The sequence below is a fragment of the Bombina bombina genome, chromosome 1 (genome assembly GCF_027579735.1).
Source record: "Bombina bombina isolate aBomBom1 chromosome 1, aBomBom1.pri, whole genome shotgun sequence".
In the NCBI taxonomy this organism is placed as follows: Eukaryota; Metazoa; Chordata; class Amphibia; order Anura; family Bombinatoridae; genus Bombina; species Bombina bombina.
In genome coordinates this window covers 1,113,535,653-1,113,559,917 of record NC_069499.1, presented here as the reverse complement: position 1 = coordinate 1,113,559,917, position 24,265 = coordinate 1,113,535,653, and the positions used below count along the sequence as shown (strand labels likewise).

The following is a 24,265-nucleotide window of genomic DNA, read 5'->3' as shown; positions in this document are numbered from 1 at the left end:
AGTACACTCCGGGGCGGGCTATCATCATCTCTAGTTGTTTGGGATGTTATTGCAAATAGGATTAAGAAGAATAGATTTGCATAAGGCGAGTGATGTGAGGCAAACTAGTTAATATTACAAAGGTTGTATCATATAATGGGAAACATTGTATAAAATACTTGCATGTTGTAATTAGCTCATAATATTTTCCAATTTTTCATTGTTTTACATTCATGGAATCCTTAGTCACCTGAACTGAAAATTGATGTCACAACATTTTAAAAGAAGAAATGGTATAGCATTTAAATTGATTGATAAACACTGCTTTTAAGACCATTTCTACAAGAAAACAATGACATTTGGTGAATTTCTACAACAGCAGCACATATATAAAACATAGTCCACAGAAAGAGTGACTCCAATGCTCAAACGTTGCAAACAGTCCAGTGATTTTAAGGGTGTCATTGTTTGTGTACAGTAAATACAAACTTCAGATAGAATCAGTCAGTAGGATGATAAAATCCTGGCCAGCTTTACATCCTTGAAGATTGTAGTTGGGCAGCACTACATGTTCTTGTCAACCTTTTGCTAAGACATTCTTTGTTTCAATAGTCATTGCTATCTCATTTAAACTTCTCAATGAGGCTTCCTAGATCGGTTTTCTAAAAATTCCTCTCTAAAATGGTTACTTGTAACTAATTGTTCTCTAATATACACAATTAAAGAGATGGACAACACAAAACACTATCATGCATACTATTTAAACATTTTAATATTTTTTGCATAATAAAAAAGGTTGAATATTAATTTAAATCTAACAGGACGAGCAACTGGTCCTTAAGGTCTGATTGCTAAAAACAATGTTTTGAAATGAACAGTAATACATTTAAAAATGCACCAAAGGAAAAAAAGAGGTTTGTATACCATCTCCTCCTCTTCCTTACAAGCATTTAAGTCTTACTATTAACTCCTGCCTCTCCATGCTTTTCCAGTAGCTGCTCAAGGTTAGCAGTGACTTGAGGGACACTTTCATTTTGACTGCAGGGGGCACTTGGATCAAACAGAGGCGGTAAGCTGCTGATGGGTGACCTGTGAAGGAGAAATATACAGTCAGGTTGTGACCCTCTACACACTTGACCCTGCATTAAGTAGCCCACTCCATGTCCATACCTCCCAACACTTGATAAAGAAATATAATTTATGCTTACCTGCTAAATTAATTTATTTCATGGTAATGAGAGTCTGCTAGCCATTACTCCTGGGAAGTCCACTCCTGGCAACAAGGAGGAGGCAAAGATTCCCAAAATTTCCAAGAGCCCATAAAAACCCTCTCACCTCAGTGGTAAAGCAGTCTGACATATAGCCAAGCAAGGAGCCATTTCCTTTAAATCAAAACCCTTTTTTTTTAAAAAAAAATAACTAAAATGTCCAGAAACTACTGCATGAAGGACTTACCAACCAAAAGCCACTTCAGAAAAAGGAAAAACTTTGAAAACGAAGAATCTGGAAAAAGAAATGAAACAAAGAACCAGCACCTATAACTGTGCTCAAACATGCAGCCTTCAGCTTGTTAAGCAGATAAGCTCCCTTCTAGGCGACACTGGCCTGGACCCAAGTAGCTTTCCTTGCAAATTTGAACACCAGAAACCTCATTCTAAAAAGCTCAGAAAAAATCCACTGACCTAGTAAAATGTATAGTTAGTAAAAAAGCTTATGAATCAAAAGCTTCATTTAGAAAGACAACAAAACAGCTTATGCCATTTAACCCCTTCTAAAACAAAAAAAAAAACCTAGAAGAATATCTAAAATTCTAGTAGCTTGCAAATAGAATTTCAAAACTATAACAATATCCTAAATATGAAGAAGTCTTTTCTCAAAATATTTTATTTTTTATTAGGACAAAAAGAAAGACTAAAATTGTCTAAAGACAAGAAAACAAACAACAAATCGCCTTATCCTGATGGCAAACCAGAAAATGCTTGTGCAAATCTTAGAAACTGATGATGATCCCTGTGGATAGGGATATGAAGATAAGTTTCTATCAAATCTATTGTAGATATAAACTGCCCTTGTAAGAGGCAGAAAAGTCTGAATTGTCTCTATCTTAAAAGAAGGAACCAAGAGAAACTTGATTAAAGTCTTAAAATCCAGAACTGGCTTGCAAGTCCCCTCCTTCTTGGGAACAGTTAAAATGTTGAAATACATCCTTGGAACTGGACTATTATTTCCATATATTCCAGATCTGAAAAAAAGGCTCATGTCTTTACAGGATTCTTTGAATCATGAAACAGAACTCATAGATCTAGAACAGATTGAAACCAAACACTTTAAAAAAAAAAAAAAAAAGACGTACTATGTCCCTATCAGAAGTTCTATATCAGGCCCGCAGTTTTCTTAGACTCTTTAGACTTGATCCAATCTAAATTTGGCTTCCAGTAAATTCTGGAAAAGCCCTGTTTCAGAAATAAATAGGAGTACTTTTGGTTCCTAGATTGATGAAAGGAAAGAAAATGGTTAGATGCCCTGATCTTACCATTAAACTTCTGTTATGAGGGAGAAAAGCTTCTTTACCGCCAGTCACAGTAGAAATAATAGTATCCAGACCAGGTCCAAACATATGTTTTCACTAAAATAGAAGAGACAAAAGCCTAGACTTAGAAACCATGTCCTATAAGACAACAGCAAACTTAGCAGGATCTGAACCCTCATCCCCCTGGTTGCTAGGCGGCTGTGGTAACCTCTGGGCCACAATGAAATCTTATTAATGTTAACAATAGCGTCACAAACAAAGTATTATCTGACTTTAAGAGTCTTAATTGAATATAAAACTCTTCACCAGCAGATTCATCTGAAAATGGCTCAGGTAAGCTATCACACCAAAGAGTAGAGACTGCAGAAACACAAGCAATACTAATAGCTGACCTAAAAAGATGAATAATAGAACATTTAGCCAAAGTATAAATAACCTCAACTACCATAGGTATAGTTTCCCAACAATCTATATTAGGAGCAGGAAAAGAAAACACCCTTAAAAATATTAAAGCTGGGATAAAGGGCTGTGTCTTGTCGGGTGCCTGTGTAAGTGGACATCGCCGACTGATCGGTAACGCTGTGCAGAGCTTCACAACAGCTTTGGCCCCCGGTAGTGATACAGCGCAAGCACCCACGTGGGCAGCCATATTGTCAGGCGCCTTGGCAGCTACACGAACGCTGCATCAAAGGGACAACCCTGTGAAGATCCGGACCTGAGCAGTGTCCCCTGAGCCTATACTTTGATCAGGGTGATCGAGGTGAGAGACTTTGAAACATAGATGGGCTTGCCTTGACTGTGACTAAACTGCCTGCTCCCTAAATGCGCAGATTGAGTGCGGGTAATAACAGCCCGGTCAGGGGACATCTCCTTTTTAAAAATCCGAGACCCGGCTAGTCTAACTATATACCCAGCTTGTCTTGTGGGGACAGATTACCTGCACGTAGCAATTTCTGACACATTTGAGAAATATCACTATCAAAGTTTTTTTTTTTTCTTTTTATGCTTGTTGAACTGGTCTGCAGATAAGTGATCCATTTTACTATCCCATCACAATTGATCTCTGCAAAAGTTTGGGCTTTCTATCTATGAACCCTCTTTGTCAGTGGGACCCAGCGGGATCTCATATATAAAAACTCTGCGATACATTTTATTAAAAGAGGGGTACAGGGAAAAAGAGGAGAATTTAGACACTTCCTCATATAAAGTGGTGAAACCTGAGGCTTGCAATACCAATATTTTTTCATCTATCATTTGTCTGCCGTTTTTGTGTCACTGCTGAGTTTGCTGATGAGAGTGGACGAATATTTTTATAAACTGAACTCCTCTCAAAGTGACACCATGAGTCAGAAAAACAAAGGCAGCGATAGGAAATCTAAACATCAAATAGAGACCCAGGCAGTGATTGAGACAAGCCAAGATGATATTGTCAAGCGTACTGGAGAGCAGACACAGTTAATGAAAGAACTGAAATCCTTCTTTCTTCCTAAAATGGAAAGCCTGCAGGCTGGACTTGACACCCTGACCAGTGAGGTCAGGCAGTACTCTACCCGACTCTCTGATGCAGAGGGTCGCATTTCTGAGATAGAGGATAGGCAGGCGGCATCAAGCAATTCTCTACAACAAATCCTGCGCCAAAACAAGTTACCGCAAGAGCGTGTGGATGATTTGGAAAATTGTAGCCGCCGCAATAATCTGCGGGTAGTGGGGCTGCCTGAAAAAGTCAAGGGCAAGGATCTACTGGCTTTTGCAGCTTTAGTTTTACCAAAACTCCTGGGCATACCACAGGATCTATTGCCCTTGGACGTTGAGAGAGCCCACAGAGTTGGCCCTGAAAGAAATCTGGAAAACAGCAGTGCAAGACCAAGACAAGTGATTTTCAGATGTCTTAACTTCCAGGAGAAGCTGCGCATCCTAAGAGCTTATCGTCAACAGAAGGAGGTCCTATATGAGGGCAGTAGGCTTTTGTTATTCCAGGACTTTTCTTCAGAAGTCACCAGACAGCGTAAAGACTTTTCACCCATTTGTTCACGTCTATATGAGCAGGGCCGACAAGTGGCCTTGCTGTTTCCAGCCAAGTTACGCTTGCAAACTTCGGCTGGCCCCAAATACTTTCACTCCCCCCAGGCGGTGGAGACTTACCTGGAGATGGAGAGGAAACAGAGGGATGCGGGCTGAGGATCCTGAGCGCTTATATGACCCAACACGTATATATATCATAATCATTATTGTTTCTGTTTATGGTTTTGCTTGTTGTTTCTGAGAGACTTCTGCACGGAAGCTATCTGCATGACTTTGAAAGGACACACCGAGAAATAGGTGATTTTCAGGGGAAACCCTATTGGGTCCTATTCCAACTGCCCGAGGACAATGTACAAATACGGGCCCAAAAATGTTATATCAAGTTTTTTTAGTTAGTTTAATGTTAATTGAGTTTATTTTGTTTAAACTTTGTTTGATTGCCTTACTTATGTCTGTAACTGCCAACCTGGAAGTTTTACACTCTTTATGTTCCCCCTTGGACATATGTGCTTTGATGTTGAAATCCCTCTTTATGCATCATGCTAGTTGGTCCATGCAATACCTGCTTCTGGTGGTGATTTATGTTCATGGGAATCTTGGGCAATTTCATGGATAAATACTACTGTTGTCTGGCCTTCTTGTGGCTCCTTCTGCCGGCGCGGTTTGCCTGCGGGGGGGGGGGGGGGGGGGGGCGGCGGGAGGGGCACACTGATCATAATACTGGTGTTGTCAATGCCGGTTCAAATCATTATGTATTGCTGCACTTTTGTGTGTTATTTATTAATATGTGTACCCACAAAAATGCTCTCATTACCATGTCTGGTCCTTTTTTCCTGCAGGGGGGCGCATAACTAGTTTAATTTTTGGGAGTCCCTGGGGTGCCTCGTGCTGTTTGGCCCTCTTGCTGCTTCTCTTGCGTGCGGAGTCCGCCTGTGGGGTGGGCGGTAGGAGGATCATACCCTGGGTAACTCTGCTGGTATTGTCAATTGCTCGATATGATGTATGTTGCTGTAGGATTCTTTACCATGTACATATTAGTGTAGACACCATGTTACTCTCACCACATTGTATCGCTTTCTGTGGGGAACAAATGGTTAATTTACAGTTACAGGAACTCCGAGCCCTGAGGGAACACATTGAGGGGGGGGGGGGGGTGAGGGGGAATATTAATGTGGGAATGTTTTTCTTAATTCTCTTGAATAGTTTACGCCTTGTTGGAGGGACGCTCCCTACCTTATTTGGCTGATAGTGTTGCTCCAGTAGAAATCCCATGCAGATTGGTTTCCAGGTACGTATGAGTCGAGCCTTTGGCAATGCTACTATACATAACAGGTTGGCGCTTATGCTGGATGACTACATTATGTACCACACTTTACTTGAGCTGGATAACACACTTACCAATTTTTTATATATATTTTTTTTTTTTGTTTTTTTTTTTTTTTTTTGTTTTTTTCGTTTAGTTTTTTCTCCTTTTCCCCGCTCCTTTGCTCCTGAAACATGCAGCTTTACAAATTTAGATCTATTTAGACCCGATAGGCTAAATGAGGAATTATCAGAAACCAACTCTTACGCTTACTTAGAGGAGGAATAGCCCCCACACTTTCAGATAGAGTAGAGCATACAAAATCTTTAAATCCTGGAGCATAATAAGAATAACTCCCCTGTAGCAATACAGAGCGAGGACAGATATCCTTAGAAGCAGCTGGTCTGATAAAAAATGCAATAAATGATCCATAGAAAAGTTGCAAAGTTGAACAGGGGGATTAATAATCAAAAACACACTTAATATTAGAAGGAAACTGTTAAGAAGATCTAGGGCCAGATCCGATATGCAGCGTCGCCCGCAAAAGCCGGCGACGCCGAATTTTGTGCGGGTTTGGTATCCTATATACGGCGTAACCTAGAAGTTACGCTCGTATATTTCTGCCTTCGCCCGTAGTTTTTTGGGCCATAGACAGGTATACCAAACCCGCGCAGTTTGGTATCCAATATACAGCATAAGGACTTACGTGGCGAAAATGGAGAAATCTTACTCCATTTTCACCTCGCCACAAATTGCAGCCGTAGTAAGCCTTACGCTGTGTATTGGAGCCCAGTAACTCCCTAAACTACCTGCAAAATAAAACCTAACACCTAACGCATGCGCAATGTCTATCTACCTGTCAACCGCGATCTGCTAAATAAAACCTAACGCATGCGCAATGTCTATCTACCTGTCAACCGCGATCCCCCGCCACAATCCTTAATAAAGTATTTAACCCCTAAACCGCCGCTCCCGGACCCCTGCCGCCACCTACATTAAAAGTATAACCCCCTAATGTGATCCCCCTACACCGTCGCCAGCTACATTACATACCCCCTAATGTGAGCTCTTACCCCGCCGCCAGCTATATTAAACTACCCCCTAATGTGAGCTACTACCCCGCCGCCAGCTACATTAAACTACCCCCTAATGTGAGCCCCTTACACCGCCGCCAGCTACATTAAAATTATTAACCCCTAATCTAATCCCCCTACCCCGCCGCCAGCTATATTAAATGTATTAACCCCTAATCTAATCCCCCTACACCGCCGCCAGCTATATTAAATACATTAACCCCTAATCTAATCCCCCTAAAGTAATCACCTCTATTACCAGCCCTTAAAAGGGCCTTTTGCGGGACATTGCCCCAATTTAACAGCTCTATTGCCAGCCCTTAAAAGGGCTTTTTGCGGGGCATTTCCCAAAAGAAATCAGCTCTTTTACCAGCCCTTAAAAGGGCTTTTTGCGGGGCATTGTCACAAAGAAATCAGCTCTTTTGCATCTAATCTAAATCCCCCTACACCGCCGCCACCTATAATAAATGTATTAACCCCTAATCTAATCCCCCTACACCGCCGCCACCTATATTAAATAGATTAACCCCTAATCTAATCCCCCTACACCGCCGCCAGCTATATTAACCCTAATTATATTAGGGTTAATATAGTTAATATAGTTATTATATTACATATATTAACTATATTAACCCTAATTATATTAGGGTTAATATAGTTAATATAGTTATTATATTACATATATTAACTATATTAACCCTAATTATATTAGGGTTAATATAGTTAATATCGTTATTTTATATATATATATATATATATATATATATATATATATATATATATATATATATATATATATATTAAGTATAATAACCCTATCTAACTCTAACATCCCTAACTAAATTCTTATTAAAATAAATCTAATTAATATTAATATTATTAATTAAAATATTCCTATTTAAATCTAAATACTTACCTATAAAATAAACCCTAAGATAGCTACATTGTAGCTATTTTAGGGTTTATATTTATTTTACAGGTAACTTGGTATTTATTTTAACTAGGTACAATAGCTATTAAATAGCTAATAACTATTTAATAGCTACCTAGTTAAAATAATTACCAATTTACCTGTAAAATAAATCCTAACCTAAGTTACAAATACACCTACACTATCAATAAATTAAATAAACTACAAATATCTAAACTAAAATACAATTAAATAAACTAAACTAAATTACAAAAACAAACAAACACCAAATTACAAAAAATAAAAAAAAGATTACAAGATTTTTAAGCTAATTACACCTATTCTAAAGCCCCCCAAAATAAAAAAAATTCCCTACCCTATTCTAAATTAAAAAAAGATAACAGCTCTATTACCTTACCAGCCCTTAAAAGGGCTTTTTGGGGGTCATGCCCCAAAGAAATCAGCTCTTTTGCCTGTATAAAAAACAACAACACAATACCACCCCCAACATTACAACCCACCACCCACATACCCCTATTCTAAACCCACCCAAACCCCCCTTAAAAAAACCTAACACTACCCCCCTGAAGATCTCCCTACCTTGTCTTCACCCAGCCGGGCCAAACTCTTCATCCGATCCGGGCGATGTCTTCAATCAAGCGGCAGAGAAGAAGTCTTCCATCCGGACGATATAATATAATAACTATATTAACTATATTAACCCTAATATAATTAGAGTTAATATAGTTAATATAGCTGGCGGCGGTGTAGGGGGATTTAGATTAGATGCAAAAGAGCTGATTTCTTTATGACAATGCCCCGCAAAAAGCCCTTTTAAGGGCTGGTAAAAGAGCTTATTTCTTTGGGGAAAATTTATAGGCATGGCAATAGAACAGGCAAATTAATGGCACAATTAGTTAAAAACAATAAAAGCTCATCCCCGATTCTAACTCTGGAGGAAACAGATAGAGCAATTAACTCCCCGCAAGAAATCCTAGAAGTCTTTTTAAGCTATTATAAGGAGCTATATTCTTTTAAAGAGTCAGTCATAGATAATAAATAAGCATTTTGGAGAAATATTTCTAATCCTTGGAGGATGCTATATGAGCTAATGCTCCAATCACTGAGGAGATTAAACAGACGATTAAGTCTTTGCCTTCAGATAAGGCGCCAGGTCCTGACGCAATCCCGAACGAATTCTATAAGATCCTTGCTCCTGTAATTATTCCCCATCTTGAAAGGTTGTTTAACTCTATTTATATAGAGTAAAATCAGGTCTCTCCTTATTTTGCAGCTTCTCAAACTATACTAATTCTGAAACAAGGGAAAGACCCCAATTAAAAGGATTCATACAGACCCATTGCCCTGCTTAATTCTGACTATAATATTTCCACGACTATATTAGCAAAAAGATTACAGTGTGTTTTAAAAAATATTATACACAAAGATCAAGCAGGCTTTCTACATAAACGTAACTCAGCAGCAAAGATAAGAGAGGTATTTTTAACAATTGATTATTTTAATAACAAACAGGGAGAGGAGTGTACTGACTCTGCTATCATTACGATAGATGCCGAAAAAGCATTTGACTCAATACATTATGATCACCTTTTAACCTCACTATTGCGATTTGGCTTTAAAGATAACTTTTTAAAAATAGTGGAGAATTTATATCATAACTCATACACTAAATTGTTAGTTAAAAACATGGAATCTCCTCTATTAACTCTTAGAAGAGGAAGATGGCAAGGATGTCCACTTTCTCCATTACTCTTCGATGTCTCGATTGAAACTCTAGCCATACTGATCAGACAGCAACTAGAAGGTATAAAGGTAGGTTCTAAAATTCTAAAAATTGCACTCTATGCGGATGACATTTTGCTCTATGTATCTCACACAGCGATTAACATCCTGAAACTGGTTTCGATAGTCAGCTCCTTTAGTTCATTTTCGGGTTATAAAATTAATACCCCAAAATCTGAATTATTCTGGATTAGACAAACAGGGGACTCTCTCTCTGACATCCCTTTAAAAATGGATCCAATTTATTTAGGTACCTTGGAATAAATATTGCCTCCCTACCCCAGAACTGGTATAAATTTAATATTCTCCCTATTTTGAGTAAGGTTAAAGAGACTATGAGAAGCTGGCTGAATCTGCCCATTTCTATGTCGGGACGGACTGCCCAGTTTTACTAAAAAGCAAGGACATTAAGGCACTAAACACTGCATTATGCTACTTTGTTTGGCAGAATAAGAGGCCCAGAATTTCCCTTAAGAAATTGTCTCTTCCCAGGAAAACTGGAGGTTTGGATCTCCCTGATTTAAAAATGTACAATTTTGTGTTTTTAAGTTGAATAGTGATTGATTGGATCTTGAATCAGGACTATTTTACGAATAATAGCTTAGAAAAAAACATGATCCTCCCACTTTTTCCAGAGGCTCTAATCCATTGCTTGTATGGATCAATCCCTAAACAGGTGAAACAATTTAAATCCATATATTCTATAATACAGGTATTGAAGAAAATAGGTACAATTCTGAATGTCAATCCTAATTTACCCAAACATCAAACAATTCTAGGTATCCCAGATTTCCAGGAAGGCACCGCGGCACTTGTCTTCTATAACTGGGAAAAAGTTGGGCTGATTTACATAGCCCAACTTCTTGATCAGAAGTCACAAACGATTAAATCTTTTGACGCCCTAAAACAAGAATTTAAAGTAGCTAACAAGGATTTCTTTGCCTACTTATAAATTTGTCACTATGTATATGAGCTTGTCTCTGAGTTTGGCTGGAATTGGTCCTGGGGTAAAATTGATAACTGGATATGCCTGTCTAAGAATGACATCCTATCAATCTCACCTTGGTATGAGCTCTTAGTTTCACAGAAGGGAGACTCAAATTTAACCGATATTGCAAATAAATGGGCAGCTTTAATTCCAGATCAAGTTATTGATCCTGCCCTTATCCGACAATCCCTAGCTACTATTTTACAGGTAACCTTGTCAATGACCTGGAGAGAGTCTCATATAAAACTGTTATATTAATCATATTACACACCACGAAAATGCCATAAATGGCATAATCCTAAATTTAATAGGTGCCCGAAATGTGCCCTATTGGCAGCTAATTTATTATATATGATCTGGGACTGCCCCAAAATAAGGCAGTTATGGCTAAGAATCGAATATTGGATTATTAATGTTTTGAAGATTGACCTTCCCAATCTCACATTGGTAAAATTAATCTTTCTTACTGGGGGTACTCATTCACATGAGGGAGATAAGATCATAAATAACAGAATTTATGCTTACCTGATAAATTACTTTCTCCAACGGTGTGTCCGGTCCACGGCGTCATCCATAACTTGTGGGAATATTCTCTTCCCCAACAGGAAATGGCAAAGAGCACAGCAAAAGCTGTCCATATAGTCCCTCCTAGGCTCCGCCCACCCCAGTCATTCGACCGACGGACAGGAGAAAAAAACAGGAGAAACTATAGGGTACCGTGGTGACTGTAGTTAAAGAAAGAAATTCATCAAACCTGATTAAAAAACCAGGGCGGGCCGTGGACCGGACACAACGTTGGAGAAAGTAATTTATCAGGTAAGCATAAATTCTGTTTTCTCCAACATTGGTGTGTCCGGTCCACGGCGTCATCCATAACTTGTGGGAACCAGTACCAAAGCTTTAGGACACGGATGAAGGGAGGGAGCCAATCAGGTTACCTAAACGGAAGGCACCACGGCTTGCAAAACCTTTCTCCCAAAAATAGCCTCCGAAGAAGCAAAAGTATCAAATTTGTAGAATTTGGCAAAAGTGTGCAGGGAAGACCAAGTCGCTGCCTTACATATCTGATCAACAGAAGCCTCGTTCTTGAAGGCCCATGTGGAAACCACAGCCCTAGTAGAGTGAGCTGTGATTCGTTCGGGAGGCTGCCGTCCGGCAGTCTCGTAAGCCAATCGGATGATGCTTTTCAGCCAAAAGGAAAGAGGTAGCAGTAGCTTTTTGACCTCTCCTCTTGCCAGAATAAACGACAAACAGAGAAGACGTTTGTCTGAAAACCTTTGTTGTTTCTAAATAGAACTTTAAAGCACGTACTACATCTAAATTATGTAACAAATGTTCCTTCTTTGAAACTAGATTCGGACACAAAGAAGGCACAACTATTTCCTGGTTAATATTTTTGTTGGAAACAACCTTTGGAAGGAAACCAGGTTTAGTATGCAAAACAACCTTATCTGAATGGAACACCAGATAGGGCGGAATACACTGCAGAGCAGATAACTCAGAAACTCTTCTAGCAGAAGAAATAGCAACCAAAAACAGGACTTTCCAAGATAACATCTTGATATCTATGGAATGTAGAGGTTCAAACGGAACCCCTTGAAGAACTGAAAGAACTAAATTCAGACTCCAGGGAGGAGTCAAAGGTCTGTAAACAGGCTTGATCCTGACCAAAGCCTGAACAAAAGCTTGAACATCTGGCACAGCTGCCAGTCGTTTGTGTAACAAGACAGATAAAGCAGAAATCTGTCCTTTTAGAGAACTCGCTGATAATCCCTTATCCAAACCTTCTTGGAGAAAGGAAAGGATCCTAGGAACTTTAATCTTACTCCATGAGAATCCCTTGGATTCACACCAATAGATATATTTTTTCCATATTTTATGGTAAATTTTTCTAGTTACAGGTTTTCTGGCTTGAACCAGAGTATCTATCACAGAATCCGAAAACCCACGCTTAGATAAAATCAAGCGTTCAATTTGGATGTTCGAATGGACCCTGTACTAGAAGATCCTGTCTCAAAGGTAGCTTCCATGGTGGAGCCGATGACATATTCACCAGGTCTGCATACCAAGTCCTGCGTGGCCACGCAGGAGCTATCAAGATCACCGAGGTCCTCTCCTGTTTGATCCTGGCTACCAGCCTGGGAATGAGAGGAAACGGCGGAAACACATAAGCTAGGTTGAAGGTCCGAGGCGCTACTAATGCATCCACTAGAGTCGCCTTGGGATCCCTGGATCTGGACCCGTAGCAAGGAACCTTGAAGTTCTGACGAGACGCCATTAGATCCGTGTCTGGAATGCCCCATAATTGGGTCAACTGGGCAAATATCTCCGGGTGGAGTTCCCACTCCCCCGGATGGAATGTCTGACGACTCAGATAATCCGCCTCCCAGTTTTCCACTCCTGGGATGTGGATCGCAGATAGGTGGCAGGAGTGATCCTCCGCCCATTTTATGATTTTGGTCACTTCTCTCATCTCCAGGGAACCCCTTGTTCCCCCCTGATGGTTGATGTAAGCAACAGTCGTCATGTTGTCTGATTGGAATCTTATGAATCTGGCCTTTGCTAGTTGAGGCCAAGCCCTGAGAGTATTGAATATCGCTCTCAGTTCCAGAATGTTTATCGGGAGAAGAGACTCTTCCCGAGACCATAGACCCTGAGCTTCCAGGGAGTCCCAGACCGCGCCCCAGCCCACTAGACTGGCGTTGGTCGTGACAATGACAAGTCTGTAAAGTCCCCATTCCACTGTTTCAGCATGCACAGTTGTAATGGTCTTAGATGAATTCGCGCAAAAGGAACTATGTCCATTGCTGCAACCATCAACCCTACTACTTCCATGCACTGAGCTATGGAAGGACGTGGAACAGAGTGAAGAACTTGACAAGCATTTAGAAGTTTTGACTTTCTGACATCTGTCAGGAAAATCTTCATTTCTAAAGAATCTATTATTGTCCCCAAGAAAGGAACTCTTGTCGACGGAGACAGGGAACTTTTTTCTATATTCACTTTCCACCCATGACATCTGAGAAAGGCCAGAACGATGTCTGTTTGAGCCTTTGCCTTTGACAGAGACGACGCTTGTATCAGAATGTCGTCCAAATAAGGTGCCACTGCAATGCCCCTTGGTCTTAGAACCGCTAGAAGGGACCCGAGTACCTTTGTGAAAATCCTTGGAGCAGTGGCTAGCCCGAATGGGAGAGCCACAAACTGGTAATGTTTGTTCAGAAAGGCGAACCTTAAGAACTGATGATGATCTTTGTGGATAGGAATATGTAGATACGAATCCTTTAGATCCACGGTAGTCATAAATTGACCCTCCTGGATTGTAGGTAAGATCGTTCGAATAGTTTCCATTTTGAACGATGGCACTCTTAGAAATTTGTTTAGAATCTTTAAATCCAGAATTGGTCTGAAGGTTCCCTCTTTTTTGGGAACTACAAACAGATTTGAGTAAAACCCCAGTCCTTGTTCCACAGTTGGAACTGGGTGTATCACTCCCATTTTTAACAGGTCTTCTACACAATGTAAGAATGCCTGTCTCTTTATTTGTTTTGAAGATAAGTGAGACATGTGGAACCTTCCCCTTGGGGGTAGTTCCTTGAATTCCAGAAGATAACCCTGAGAAACTATTTCTAGTGACCAGGGATCCTGAACATCTCTTGCCCAAGCCTGAGCGAAGAGAGAGAGTCTGCCCCCTACTAGATCCGGTCCCGGATCGGGGGCTACTCCTTCATGCTGTTTTGGTATCAGCAGCAGGCTTCTTGGCCTGCTTACCCTTGTTCCAGCCTTGCATCGGTTTCCAAGCTGGTTTGGTTTGTGAAGCATTGCCCTCTTGTCTAGATAGAGGCTGCAGAGTTGGAGGCCGGTCCGTTCCTGAAATTGCGAAAGGAACGAAAATTAGACTTATTCTTGGCCTTGAAAGGCCTATCTTGTGGGAGGGCATGGCCCTTACCCCCAGTGATGTCTGAGATAATCTCTTTCAATTCTGGCCCAAAAAGGGTTTTGCCCTTGAAAGGGATATTAAGCAATTTTGTCTTGGAAGATACATCCGCTGACCAAGACTTTAGCCAGAGCGCTCTGCGCGCCACAATTGCAAACCCTGAATTTTTCGCCGCTAATCTAGCTAACTGCAAAGCGGCATCTAAAATAAAGGAATTAGCTAACTTAAGTGCGTGAATTCTGTCCATAACCTCCTCATACGGAGTCTCTCTACTGAGCGACTTTTCTAGTTCCTCGAACCAGAACCACGCTGCTGTAGTGACAGGAATAATGCACAAAATAGGTTGCAGGAGGTAACCTTGCTATACAAAAATCTTTTTAAGCAAACCCTCCAATTTTTTATCCATAGGATCTTTGAAAGCACAATTATCCTCGATAGGAATAGTAGTGCGCTTGGCTAGTGTAGAAACTGCCCCCTCGACCTTAGGGACTGTCTGCCATAAGTCCTTTCTGGGGTCGACCATAGGAAATAATTTCTTAAATATAGGAGGGGGGACAAAGGGTATACTGGGCTTTTCCCACTCCTTATTCACTATGTCCGCCACCGCTTGGGTATAGGAAAAGCGTCGGGGTGCACCGGAACCTCTAGGAACTTGTCCATCTTGCACAATTTTTCTGGAATGACCAGGTTGTCACAATCATCCAGAGTAGATAGCACCTCCTTAAGCAGTGCGCGGAGATGCTCTAATTTAAATTTAAATGTCACAACATCAGGTTCTGCCTGTTGAGAAATTCTACCTGAATCCGAAATTTCCCCATCTGACAAAACCTCCCTCATGGCCACTTCAGATTGGTGTGAGGGTATGACAGAGTAATTATCATCAGCGCCCTCCTGCTCTACAGTGTTTAAAACAGAGCAATCGCGCTTTCTCTGAAATGCAGGCATTTTGGATAAAATATTTGCTATGGAGTTATCCATTACTGCCGTCAATTGTTGCATAGTAACAAGCATTGGCGCGCTAGAAGTACTAGGGGTCGCCTGCGCGGGCATAACTGGTATAGACACAGAAGGAGATGATGTAGAACTATGTCTACTCCCTTCATCTGATGAATCATCTTGGGCAACATATGATAAGCCTACACAGCATACATAGTAAAACTGAGTTATCTAGCAGTGGTGTAGGCTAAGGGATCAGCTACTTTGGCAAGACAACACCTTTCAAGACTGAGCATTGCCGTTCAGTAATTGACTTATGTTATATTCCAGAGAAAAGTTTGTTAAAAAGTTTGCATTGTATGTTGGACTCTACATTATGTCTGTTATGGCTAATGTTGACTCTCTAGTTTGATGTCCCCAAATTTATGGCTAGGAGTGTCTTATCCCTCGCATGAGGAAAGACCTTACAGTTCTACAAAGCTTTTATATGTAGGTCCTTACATAGACCGTGACAATCCTTTTTCGTTATAGCGTTTAATGTGATTCTCTGCCTGTATAAGAAATACATTTACGGAAATTATAGCAGGACTACTCCTTTTTGTTGTATCTTATTATAAGTGTGCTGACTGGAAGACCTGTGTCTAAACGGTTAACCTCTGTAACGCATGTTGAGTATTTAAGAGTATATAAATTCCTACTCCTGCATAGTTATTACAAGCATAGGCTGCAAATTACTTTTACATAGAGTGCATTGCTATATTAGGGGGTACATAAGAGGATTCATAGCCAAACATGTGTCTCAGTGAATTTCATAGTGTGGGCTGAACAGAGTTAATATTTTTCTTACAATCTAATTTCATAGGCTGGCTCTAGGAGTTATTGTTTATACTCTGTAGATATAACTAGTACGCTAGCTTATCATTTCTTACTTATAGCTAACTGTGACTGAGCGTCGTGAACTAGTTGGCAGATCTAATTAAATACAACACATTCCATTCCCCCTGCAATATTTGTCTTAGGGTGGGTTGCTCAGAGTGTGATATAACATTTAGCCTGTGGTTGGTACAGGGTAGCTAAGGTTTTCTATTTATTATGACATGCACATCAGATCCACCTACACTATAGTGTTGCTATTACACATTTGTTTTTGGATTTAATATGTGTTGTCCTTACTGTACTTAATGAGCCCTCAACTTACTTTCACTTAAGCTAGGCTTTTCCTTTTCCATACCATGGAGGTTTTACACTACCATATATGTATGTGCTAAATATTTTCAATACCTATAGTCAACTTTCCTTTTTTACCTCTACAGGGCCTAAATTTTATACTATAACCCTCCCTTTGGCCTACCAGATTCTTCAGCTACTATGAGTTAGGACATACTTTATACATGGTCTGGCAAATTTATAAGTGTGGCTTATATTGGTACAAATGACTGATATTTTGGATACTTTAATCTCTTTTGTGGCATCACACAGTACCTTACTTCTAGAATCCCTACGTGTGAGTGTATAGTAACGAAACATTACAAAATTCCATTAATTTTATGTTTTGGAACATTCTAATATTCAGATGACTTAGAGAGTTAAGCCACACACATTACCACCTTGGAAAGACTCTTTGCTGTCAGAGCTTTGAATTCATTCGCTAGATCCTTAATACATATTGCAGCTAATGACCCTATAGCTGTATTTCTAAAAGGACTTCAGTCCAATATTAATTGTTATTTAATAGTATTCTGGCCATAGTTTCTTAATGTTACATATTCTCCTGAGTTTTGCTCTGCACAGGTAGGAGTAAGCACCTTTAGTTTACACTTTAGTTTTTAGGTATTTTATAATTATAAGGCGTACGCATGGCTATCTCATTTGGCAATGTTCTTCCTCATGCTGGTTCGCAGGGATATATCATTTCTATATTCAGCTATCCACTTAGCTCATGCTGATAACATTAGATATACTGTGACAAAGTTGACTATCTGCATGTACATATTTGTGTATTACTTATTATGCCCATGACAGCCCAGGCTCTAGTTTAATATCCCAATTTGCTATGATTATTGTGTCTGCCTGAAAGGAGATGCAGATTTGTTAGCTAGTTACGTGGTAAGTGTTTTTTTCTTATATATTATCTTTTTATTAATAGATGTATGTATCTTAAGCCTGTTATTTTTGCCTTATGAAAGAGCCTATATGGTCTATTGTAAAAAAATTTCACCGCTTGTATATTACATTATGAATGACTGATGTCATTTATACCTCTCCCCCTATATACATCACCGATTCCCTTTTACATTATCTCGGCTACTTGCCCGCTCTAATATAGATGGCTCCGCCCCCCCCTCTTATTACCTTTTATCATAGAGCGGCTCTTTGCCCGTTGACTATCCCCCCCCTATATATATATTCATTATAAGACCCAAGAGAGGTCTCTCTAGAGACTACCACATACGTTTTATTTTCATGATCATATGACCCCATGTGGTCAGCTCAGTAGTCATTTTAATAAGCTATTATTATTACAAAATGAAGGATTCAGAAGCTAATGTCACTTACTTTTTATTCATTTATTTCCACAAAATTTGTTTATGTATCATATCTGTTTTTGCTCCTAAAAATGTAACACTTGTGACCATTATATGTTGTACGGTTTTAAAATCCTCAAAAAAAAAAATTATAATAAAAAAAAAAAAAAGCTGCAAGAAGCCGACGTGTGCTAACATAGCTCGAACAAGCTAGTCCCCTGGCTATTATGTACAACACTAAGTGTACCTACTAATAGTCTATAGGCTTTGTGAGTGCCCACATAAATAAACAACATACTTGCCTAATAAGCATCCAAACTACTGGACTTACCATCTGCAGGAAAAAAATGCTTCCAGTAGATAGCCAATCCAGTTCTGTATGCGTAACAGCAGAGGATCAGAGTATGTGGAGTATGACGACAATCCAACAGGAGTAGGCTAGTGACCAATCCCGCGACACCTGAGTGTAATTGTGCACTACCCAATACTCCATAAACTTCACTCTGTCAAAACAATTGCTCTCTGAGGGGGAAATGGGCCTTAAATCGATCTGAGAATCACTCTCACTGAAAAACACTTGGAACACATCCATTCTTCACCTTCCTCCTACAGGGGGCAAAGATAAGTCTAGTTTACCAGTGAGGTGGGAGGGTTATTAAGGTCTCTTGGAATTTTGGGATTCTTTGCCTTTTCCTTGTTGACAGGAGTGGAATTCCCAAGAGTAATGGCTTGTGGACTCTCACCACCTTTATGAAAATATTGTTTTATAAAGCTGAGATGTGATGTATATGAATAAAGTGTATCAAAACCCTCCAATATTCACATAGTTCACCTGTTTTGATAGATTCTACACTTAAAACAATTATTTCCCATAAATATACAGCACTCGTATAAAACCCTCAACTGATACACATGGTTTCCTCCCCACCACTTAAACATATCAATATTTTTTCTTACGGTCTGGTTTTCCCCACTCACATGGATGACAGACTCTCTCTGGGGGAGCTCCCTCTACACGCAAAACTGCAGTCTTCCAACTCAGGCTCTGGAGGAAAAAAAAGTTATTTTATTACACATGCAAGCACCTATCTACAGTATTGCAGAGCTTCAATAGCACTTTAATAAAAGCAGGAATAAGGAGCCCAAAAATAATTCCAAAATCTCTAACAAACAAAAAATGTTTCTCTAGGCCCTAAATAAAATGATACCTGATTCATGTCTCCCACCAATTCCTCTCCCACCCCCAAAAAAGGATCTTGAAAAACACCTAACTTAATAGTAATCATTATTTTCTAATGTCCAATCAAGACCCAACCACCAGCCCGAGGATAAAATGTAAAAAGACTGGGCACAATAGATTGCTCATATAAAACTGTAACTGGCTTATTTACAGTAAGGGCCATTTTAAGCATAGATTCCACAGTATGGTTTTAAAGAAATATTAAAGGGATATGAAACACTTTTTTTTATTTTAGGATTTAGAAAGAGCATGCAATTTTAAACAACTTACTAATTTACTTCTATTATCAATTTTCTTTGTTTTCTTGGTATCCTTTGTTGAAAAACAGGGCCGTAAGCTTAGGAGCCCGCTCATTTCTGGAGCACTATATGGCAGCAGTTTTGCAAGAATGTTATCCATTTGCAAAAGCACTAGATGGCAGCACTATTTCCTGCCATGTAGTGCTCCAGGTAGGTATCTATTCAATATAAAATATCATGGGGTAGCATATCCCTTTAACGTATTTTTGTTTTTCTGGTTTTACATATAACATACCATTCATCACAAATCTGCATACAAAAACATTTTGAACTGTTGGTTTGCAGTCAATGAACTACCCCTTGTAAACCTTGAGTATTGTTTCTATTATCTCCTCTGCAGGGCCAATTAGGGAAATATATAAATAATCTTCTACAATGATCAAGCAATCACTGTGTACTATGCTGTAGCGTTCTGGATCTTTAAGGATCCCATCCATTCTCTCAAGGAGAGAGGGAAAGCTAACACAATGGGAAAAAAATGAGGAAAATCAACAAACAATGTCACTGGACAAATACAGACCTAAACACAGAGTAAGATCATTTTAACCAATCCATGGATTAGAACAAAAAAAAAAAAAATATCTCTCCTATCTTTATATTAAGATTGCATATTAGCAATGCTTGGTAAGAACCAATAAGCTATTTAGAGATAGCTTTGTTCTGGTGGAAGCTACACTTCTAGAAAACATAATTTATGCTTACCTGATAAATTTATTTCTCTTGTAGTGTAGTCAGTCCACGGGTCATCCATTACTTATGGAATATATCTCTTCCTAACAGGAAGCTGCAAGAGGATCACCCAAGCAGAGCTGCTATATAGCTCCTCCCCTCACATGTCATATTCAGTCATTCGACCAAAACCAGACGAGAAAGGAGAAACCATAGGGTGCAGTGGTGACTGGAGTTTAATTAAAATTTAGATCTGCCTTAAAGACAGGGCGGGCCGTGGACTGACTACACTACAAGAGAAATAAATTTATCAGGTAAGCATAAATTATGTTTTCTCTTGTTAAGTGTAGTCAGTCCACGGGTCATCCATTACTTATGGAATACCAATACCAAAGCTAAAGTACACGGATGAAGGGAGGGACAAGGCAGGAACATTAAACAGAAGGAACCACTGCCTGAAGCACCTTTCTCCCAAAAATAGCCTCCGAAGAAGCAAAAGTGTCAAATTTGTAAAATTTTGAAAAAGTGTGAAGTGAAGACCAAGTTGCAGCCTTGCAAATCTGTTCAACAGAGGCCTCATTTTTAAAGGCCCAGGTGGAAGCCACAGCTCTAGTAGAATGAGCTGTAATCCTTTCAGGAGGCTGCTGTCCAGCAGTCTCATAGGCTAAACGTATTATGCTACGAAGCCAAAAAGAGAGAGAGGTAGCCGAAGCCTTTTGACCTCTTTTCTGTCCAGAGTAAACGACAAACAGGGAAGAAGTTTGACGAAAATCTTTAGTTGCCTGCAAATAGAACTTCAGGGCACGGACTACGTCCAGATTATGCAAAAGTCGTTCCTTCTTTGAAGAAGGGTTAGGACACAGTGATGGAACAACAATCTCTTGATTGATATTCCTGTTAGTAACTACCTTAGGTAAGAACCCAGGTTTAGTACGCAGAACTACCTTGTCTGAATGAAAAATCAGATAAGGAGAATCACAATGTAAGGCAGATAACTCAGAGACTCTTCGAGCCGAGGAAATAGCCATCAAAAACAGAACCTTCCAGGATAACAGCTCGATATCAATGGAATGAAGGGGTTCAAATGGAACGCCTTGAAGAACGTTAAGCACTAAGTTTAAGCTCCACGGCGGAGCAACAGTCTTAAACACAGGCTTAATCCTAGCTAAAGCCTGACAAAAAGCCTGAACGTAACTCTTGGATTCGCACCAATATAAATATTTACGTCATATCTTATGGTAAATTCTTCTGGTAACAGGCTTCCTAGCCTGTATTAAGGTATCAATAACCGACTCCGAGAAGCCACGCTTTGATAGAATCAAGCGTTCAATCTCCATGCAGTCAGCCTCAGAGAAATTAGATTTGGATGGTTGAAAGGACCCTGAATTAGAAGGTCCTGTCTCAGAGGCAGAGACCACGGTGGACAGGACGACATGTCCACTAGGTCTGCATACCAGGACCTGCGTGGCCACGCAGGCGCTATCAGAATCACCGAAGCTCTCTCCTGTTTGATCTTGGCAATCAAACGAGGAAGCATCGGAAATGGTGGAAACACATAAGCCATGTTGAAGACCCAAGGGGCTGTAAGAGCATCTATCAGCACCGCTCCCGGGTCCCTGGACCTGGATCCGTAACAAGGAAGCTTGGCGTTCTGGCGAGACGCCATGAGATCCAGATCTGGTTTGCCCCAACGATGAATCAGTTGAGCGAAGACCTCCGGATGAAGTTCCCACTCCCCCGGATGAAAAGTCTGGCGACTCCCAGTTCTCCACGCCTGGGATGTAAATCGCTGACAGGTGGCAAGAGTGAGACTCTGCCCAGCAAATTATCTTTGAGACTTCCAACATCGCTAGGGAACTTCTGGTTCCCCCTTGATGGTTGATGTAAGCCACAGTCGTGATGTTGTCCGACTGAAATCTGATGAACCTCAGAGTTGCTAACTGAGGCCAAGCTAGGAGAGCATTGAATATTGCTCTTAATTCCAGAACATTTATTGGGAGGAGTTTCTCCTCCTGAGTCCATAGTCCCTGAGCCTTCAGGGAGTTCCAGACTGCGCCCCAGCCTAGAAGGCTGGCGTCTGTTGTTACAATCGTCCAATCTGGCCTGCGAAAGGTCATCCCCTTGGACAGATGTGGCCGAGAAAGCCACCATAGAAGAGAATCTCTGGTCTCTTGATCCAGATTTAGCAGGGGGGACAAATCTGAGTAATCCCCATTCCACTGACTTAGCATGCACAATTGCAGCGGTCTGAGATGCAGGCGCGCAAATGGTACTATGTCCATTGCCGCTACCATTAAGCCGATTACTTCCATGCACTGAGCTACTGACGGGTGTGGAATGGAATGAAGGACACGGCAAGCATTTAGAAGTTTTGCTAACCTGGCCTCCGTCAGGTAAATTTTCATCTCTACAGAATCTATAAGAGTCCCTAGAAAGGGAACCCTTGTGAGTGGTAATAGAGAACTCTTTTCCACGTTCACCTTCCACCCATGCGACCTCAGAAATGCCAGAACTATCTCTGTATGAGACTTGGCAATTTGAAAACTTGACGCTTGTATCAGAATGTCGTCTAGGTACGGAGTCACCGCTATGCCTCGCGGTCTTAGTACCACCAGAAGTGAGCCCAGAACTTTTGTAAAGATTCTTGGAGCCGTAGCTAATCCGAAGGGAAGAGCTACAAACTGGTAATGCCTGTCTAGGAAAGCAAATCTTAAGTACCGATAATGATCCTTGTGAATCGGTATGTGAAGGTAGGCATCCTTTAAGTCCACTGTGGTCATGTACTGACCCTCTTGGATCATGGGAAGGATGGTTCGAATAGTTTCCATTTTGAATGATGGAACTCTTAGGAATTTGTTTAGGATTTTTAAGTCCAAGATTGGTCTGAAGGTTCCCTCTTTCTTGGGAACCACAAATAGATTTGAATAGAATCCTTGCCCGTGTTCCGTCCGCGGAACTGGGTGGATCACCCCCATTAGTAAGAGGTCTTGTACACAGCGTAGAAACGCCTCTTTCTTTATTTGGTTTGCTGATAACCTTGAAAGATGAAATCTCCCTCGTGGAGGAGAAGTTTTGAAGTCCAGGAGATATCCCTGAGATATGATCTCCAACGCCCTGGGATCCTGGACATCTCTTGCCCAAGCCTGGGCGAAGAGAGAAAGTCTGCCCCCCACTAGATCCGTTTCCGGATAGGGGGCCCTCTCTTCATGCTGTCTTAGGGGCAGCAGCAGGTTTCTTGGCCTGCTTGCCCTTGTTCCAGGACTGGTTAACTTTCCAGCCCTGTCTGTAACGAGCAACAGCTCCTTCCTGTTTTGGAGCGGAGGAAGTTGATGCTGCTCCTGCCTTGAAGTTACGAAAGGCACGAAAATTAGACTGTTTGGCCTTTGATTTGGCCCTGTCCTGAGGTAGAGCATGGCCCTTACCTCCCGTAATGTCAGCTATAATTTCTTTCAAGCCGGGCCCGAATAAGGTCTGCCCTTTGAAAGGAATATTAAGCAATTTAGATTTAGAAGTCACGTCAGCTGACCAGGATTTAAGCCATAGCGCTCTGCGCGCTTGGATGGCGAATCCAGTTCTTAGCCGTAAGTTTGGTTAAATGTACGACGGCATCAGAAACAAATGCGTTAGCTAGCTTAAGTGCTTTAAGCTTGTTCATAATTTCATCCAATGGAGCTGTGCGAATGGCCTCTTCCAGAGACTCAAACCAGAATGCCGCCGCAGCAGTGACAGGCGCAATGCATGCAAGGGGCTGTAAGATAAAACCTTGTTGAACAAACATTTTCTTAAGGTAACCCTCTAATTTCTTATCCGGGATAGTGGTACGCTTAGCTAAAGTAGAAACTGCTCCCTCCACCTTAGGGACCGTCTGCCATAAGTCTCGTGTGGTGGCGTCTATAGGAAACATTTTCCTAAATATGGGAGGAGGGGAAAAAGGCACACCAGGTCTATCCCACTCCTTGCTAATAATCTCTGTAAGTCTTTTAGGTATAGGAAACACGTCAGTACACACCGGTACCGCATAGTATCTATCCAACCAACATAATTTTTCTGG

General features: G+C 40.6%; 1 protein-coding gene across 1 annotated transcript in view; it reads right to left on the bottom strand.

Annotated features, from left to right (window-relative positions):
• MLLT6 (MLLT6, PHD finger containing) overlaps positions 1 to 24,265 on the bottom strand; it is a 374,449-nt gene that overhangs the window by 75,446 nt on the left and 274,738 nt on the right. The window contains exons 13-14 of the mRNA XM_053697755.1: positions 18,985 to 19,051; positions 941 to 1,068 (exon numbers count right to left, since the gene is read on the bottom strand). Coding sequence (XP_053553730.1) covers positions 941 to 1,068; positions 18,985 to 19,051 — 195 coding nt within the window. The remainder of the gene's footprint in view (positions 1 to 940; positions 1,069 to 18,984; positions 19,052 to 24,265) is intronic.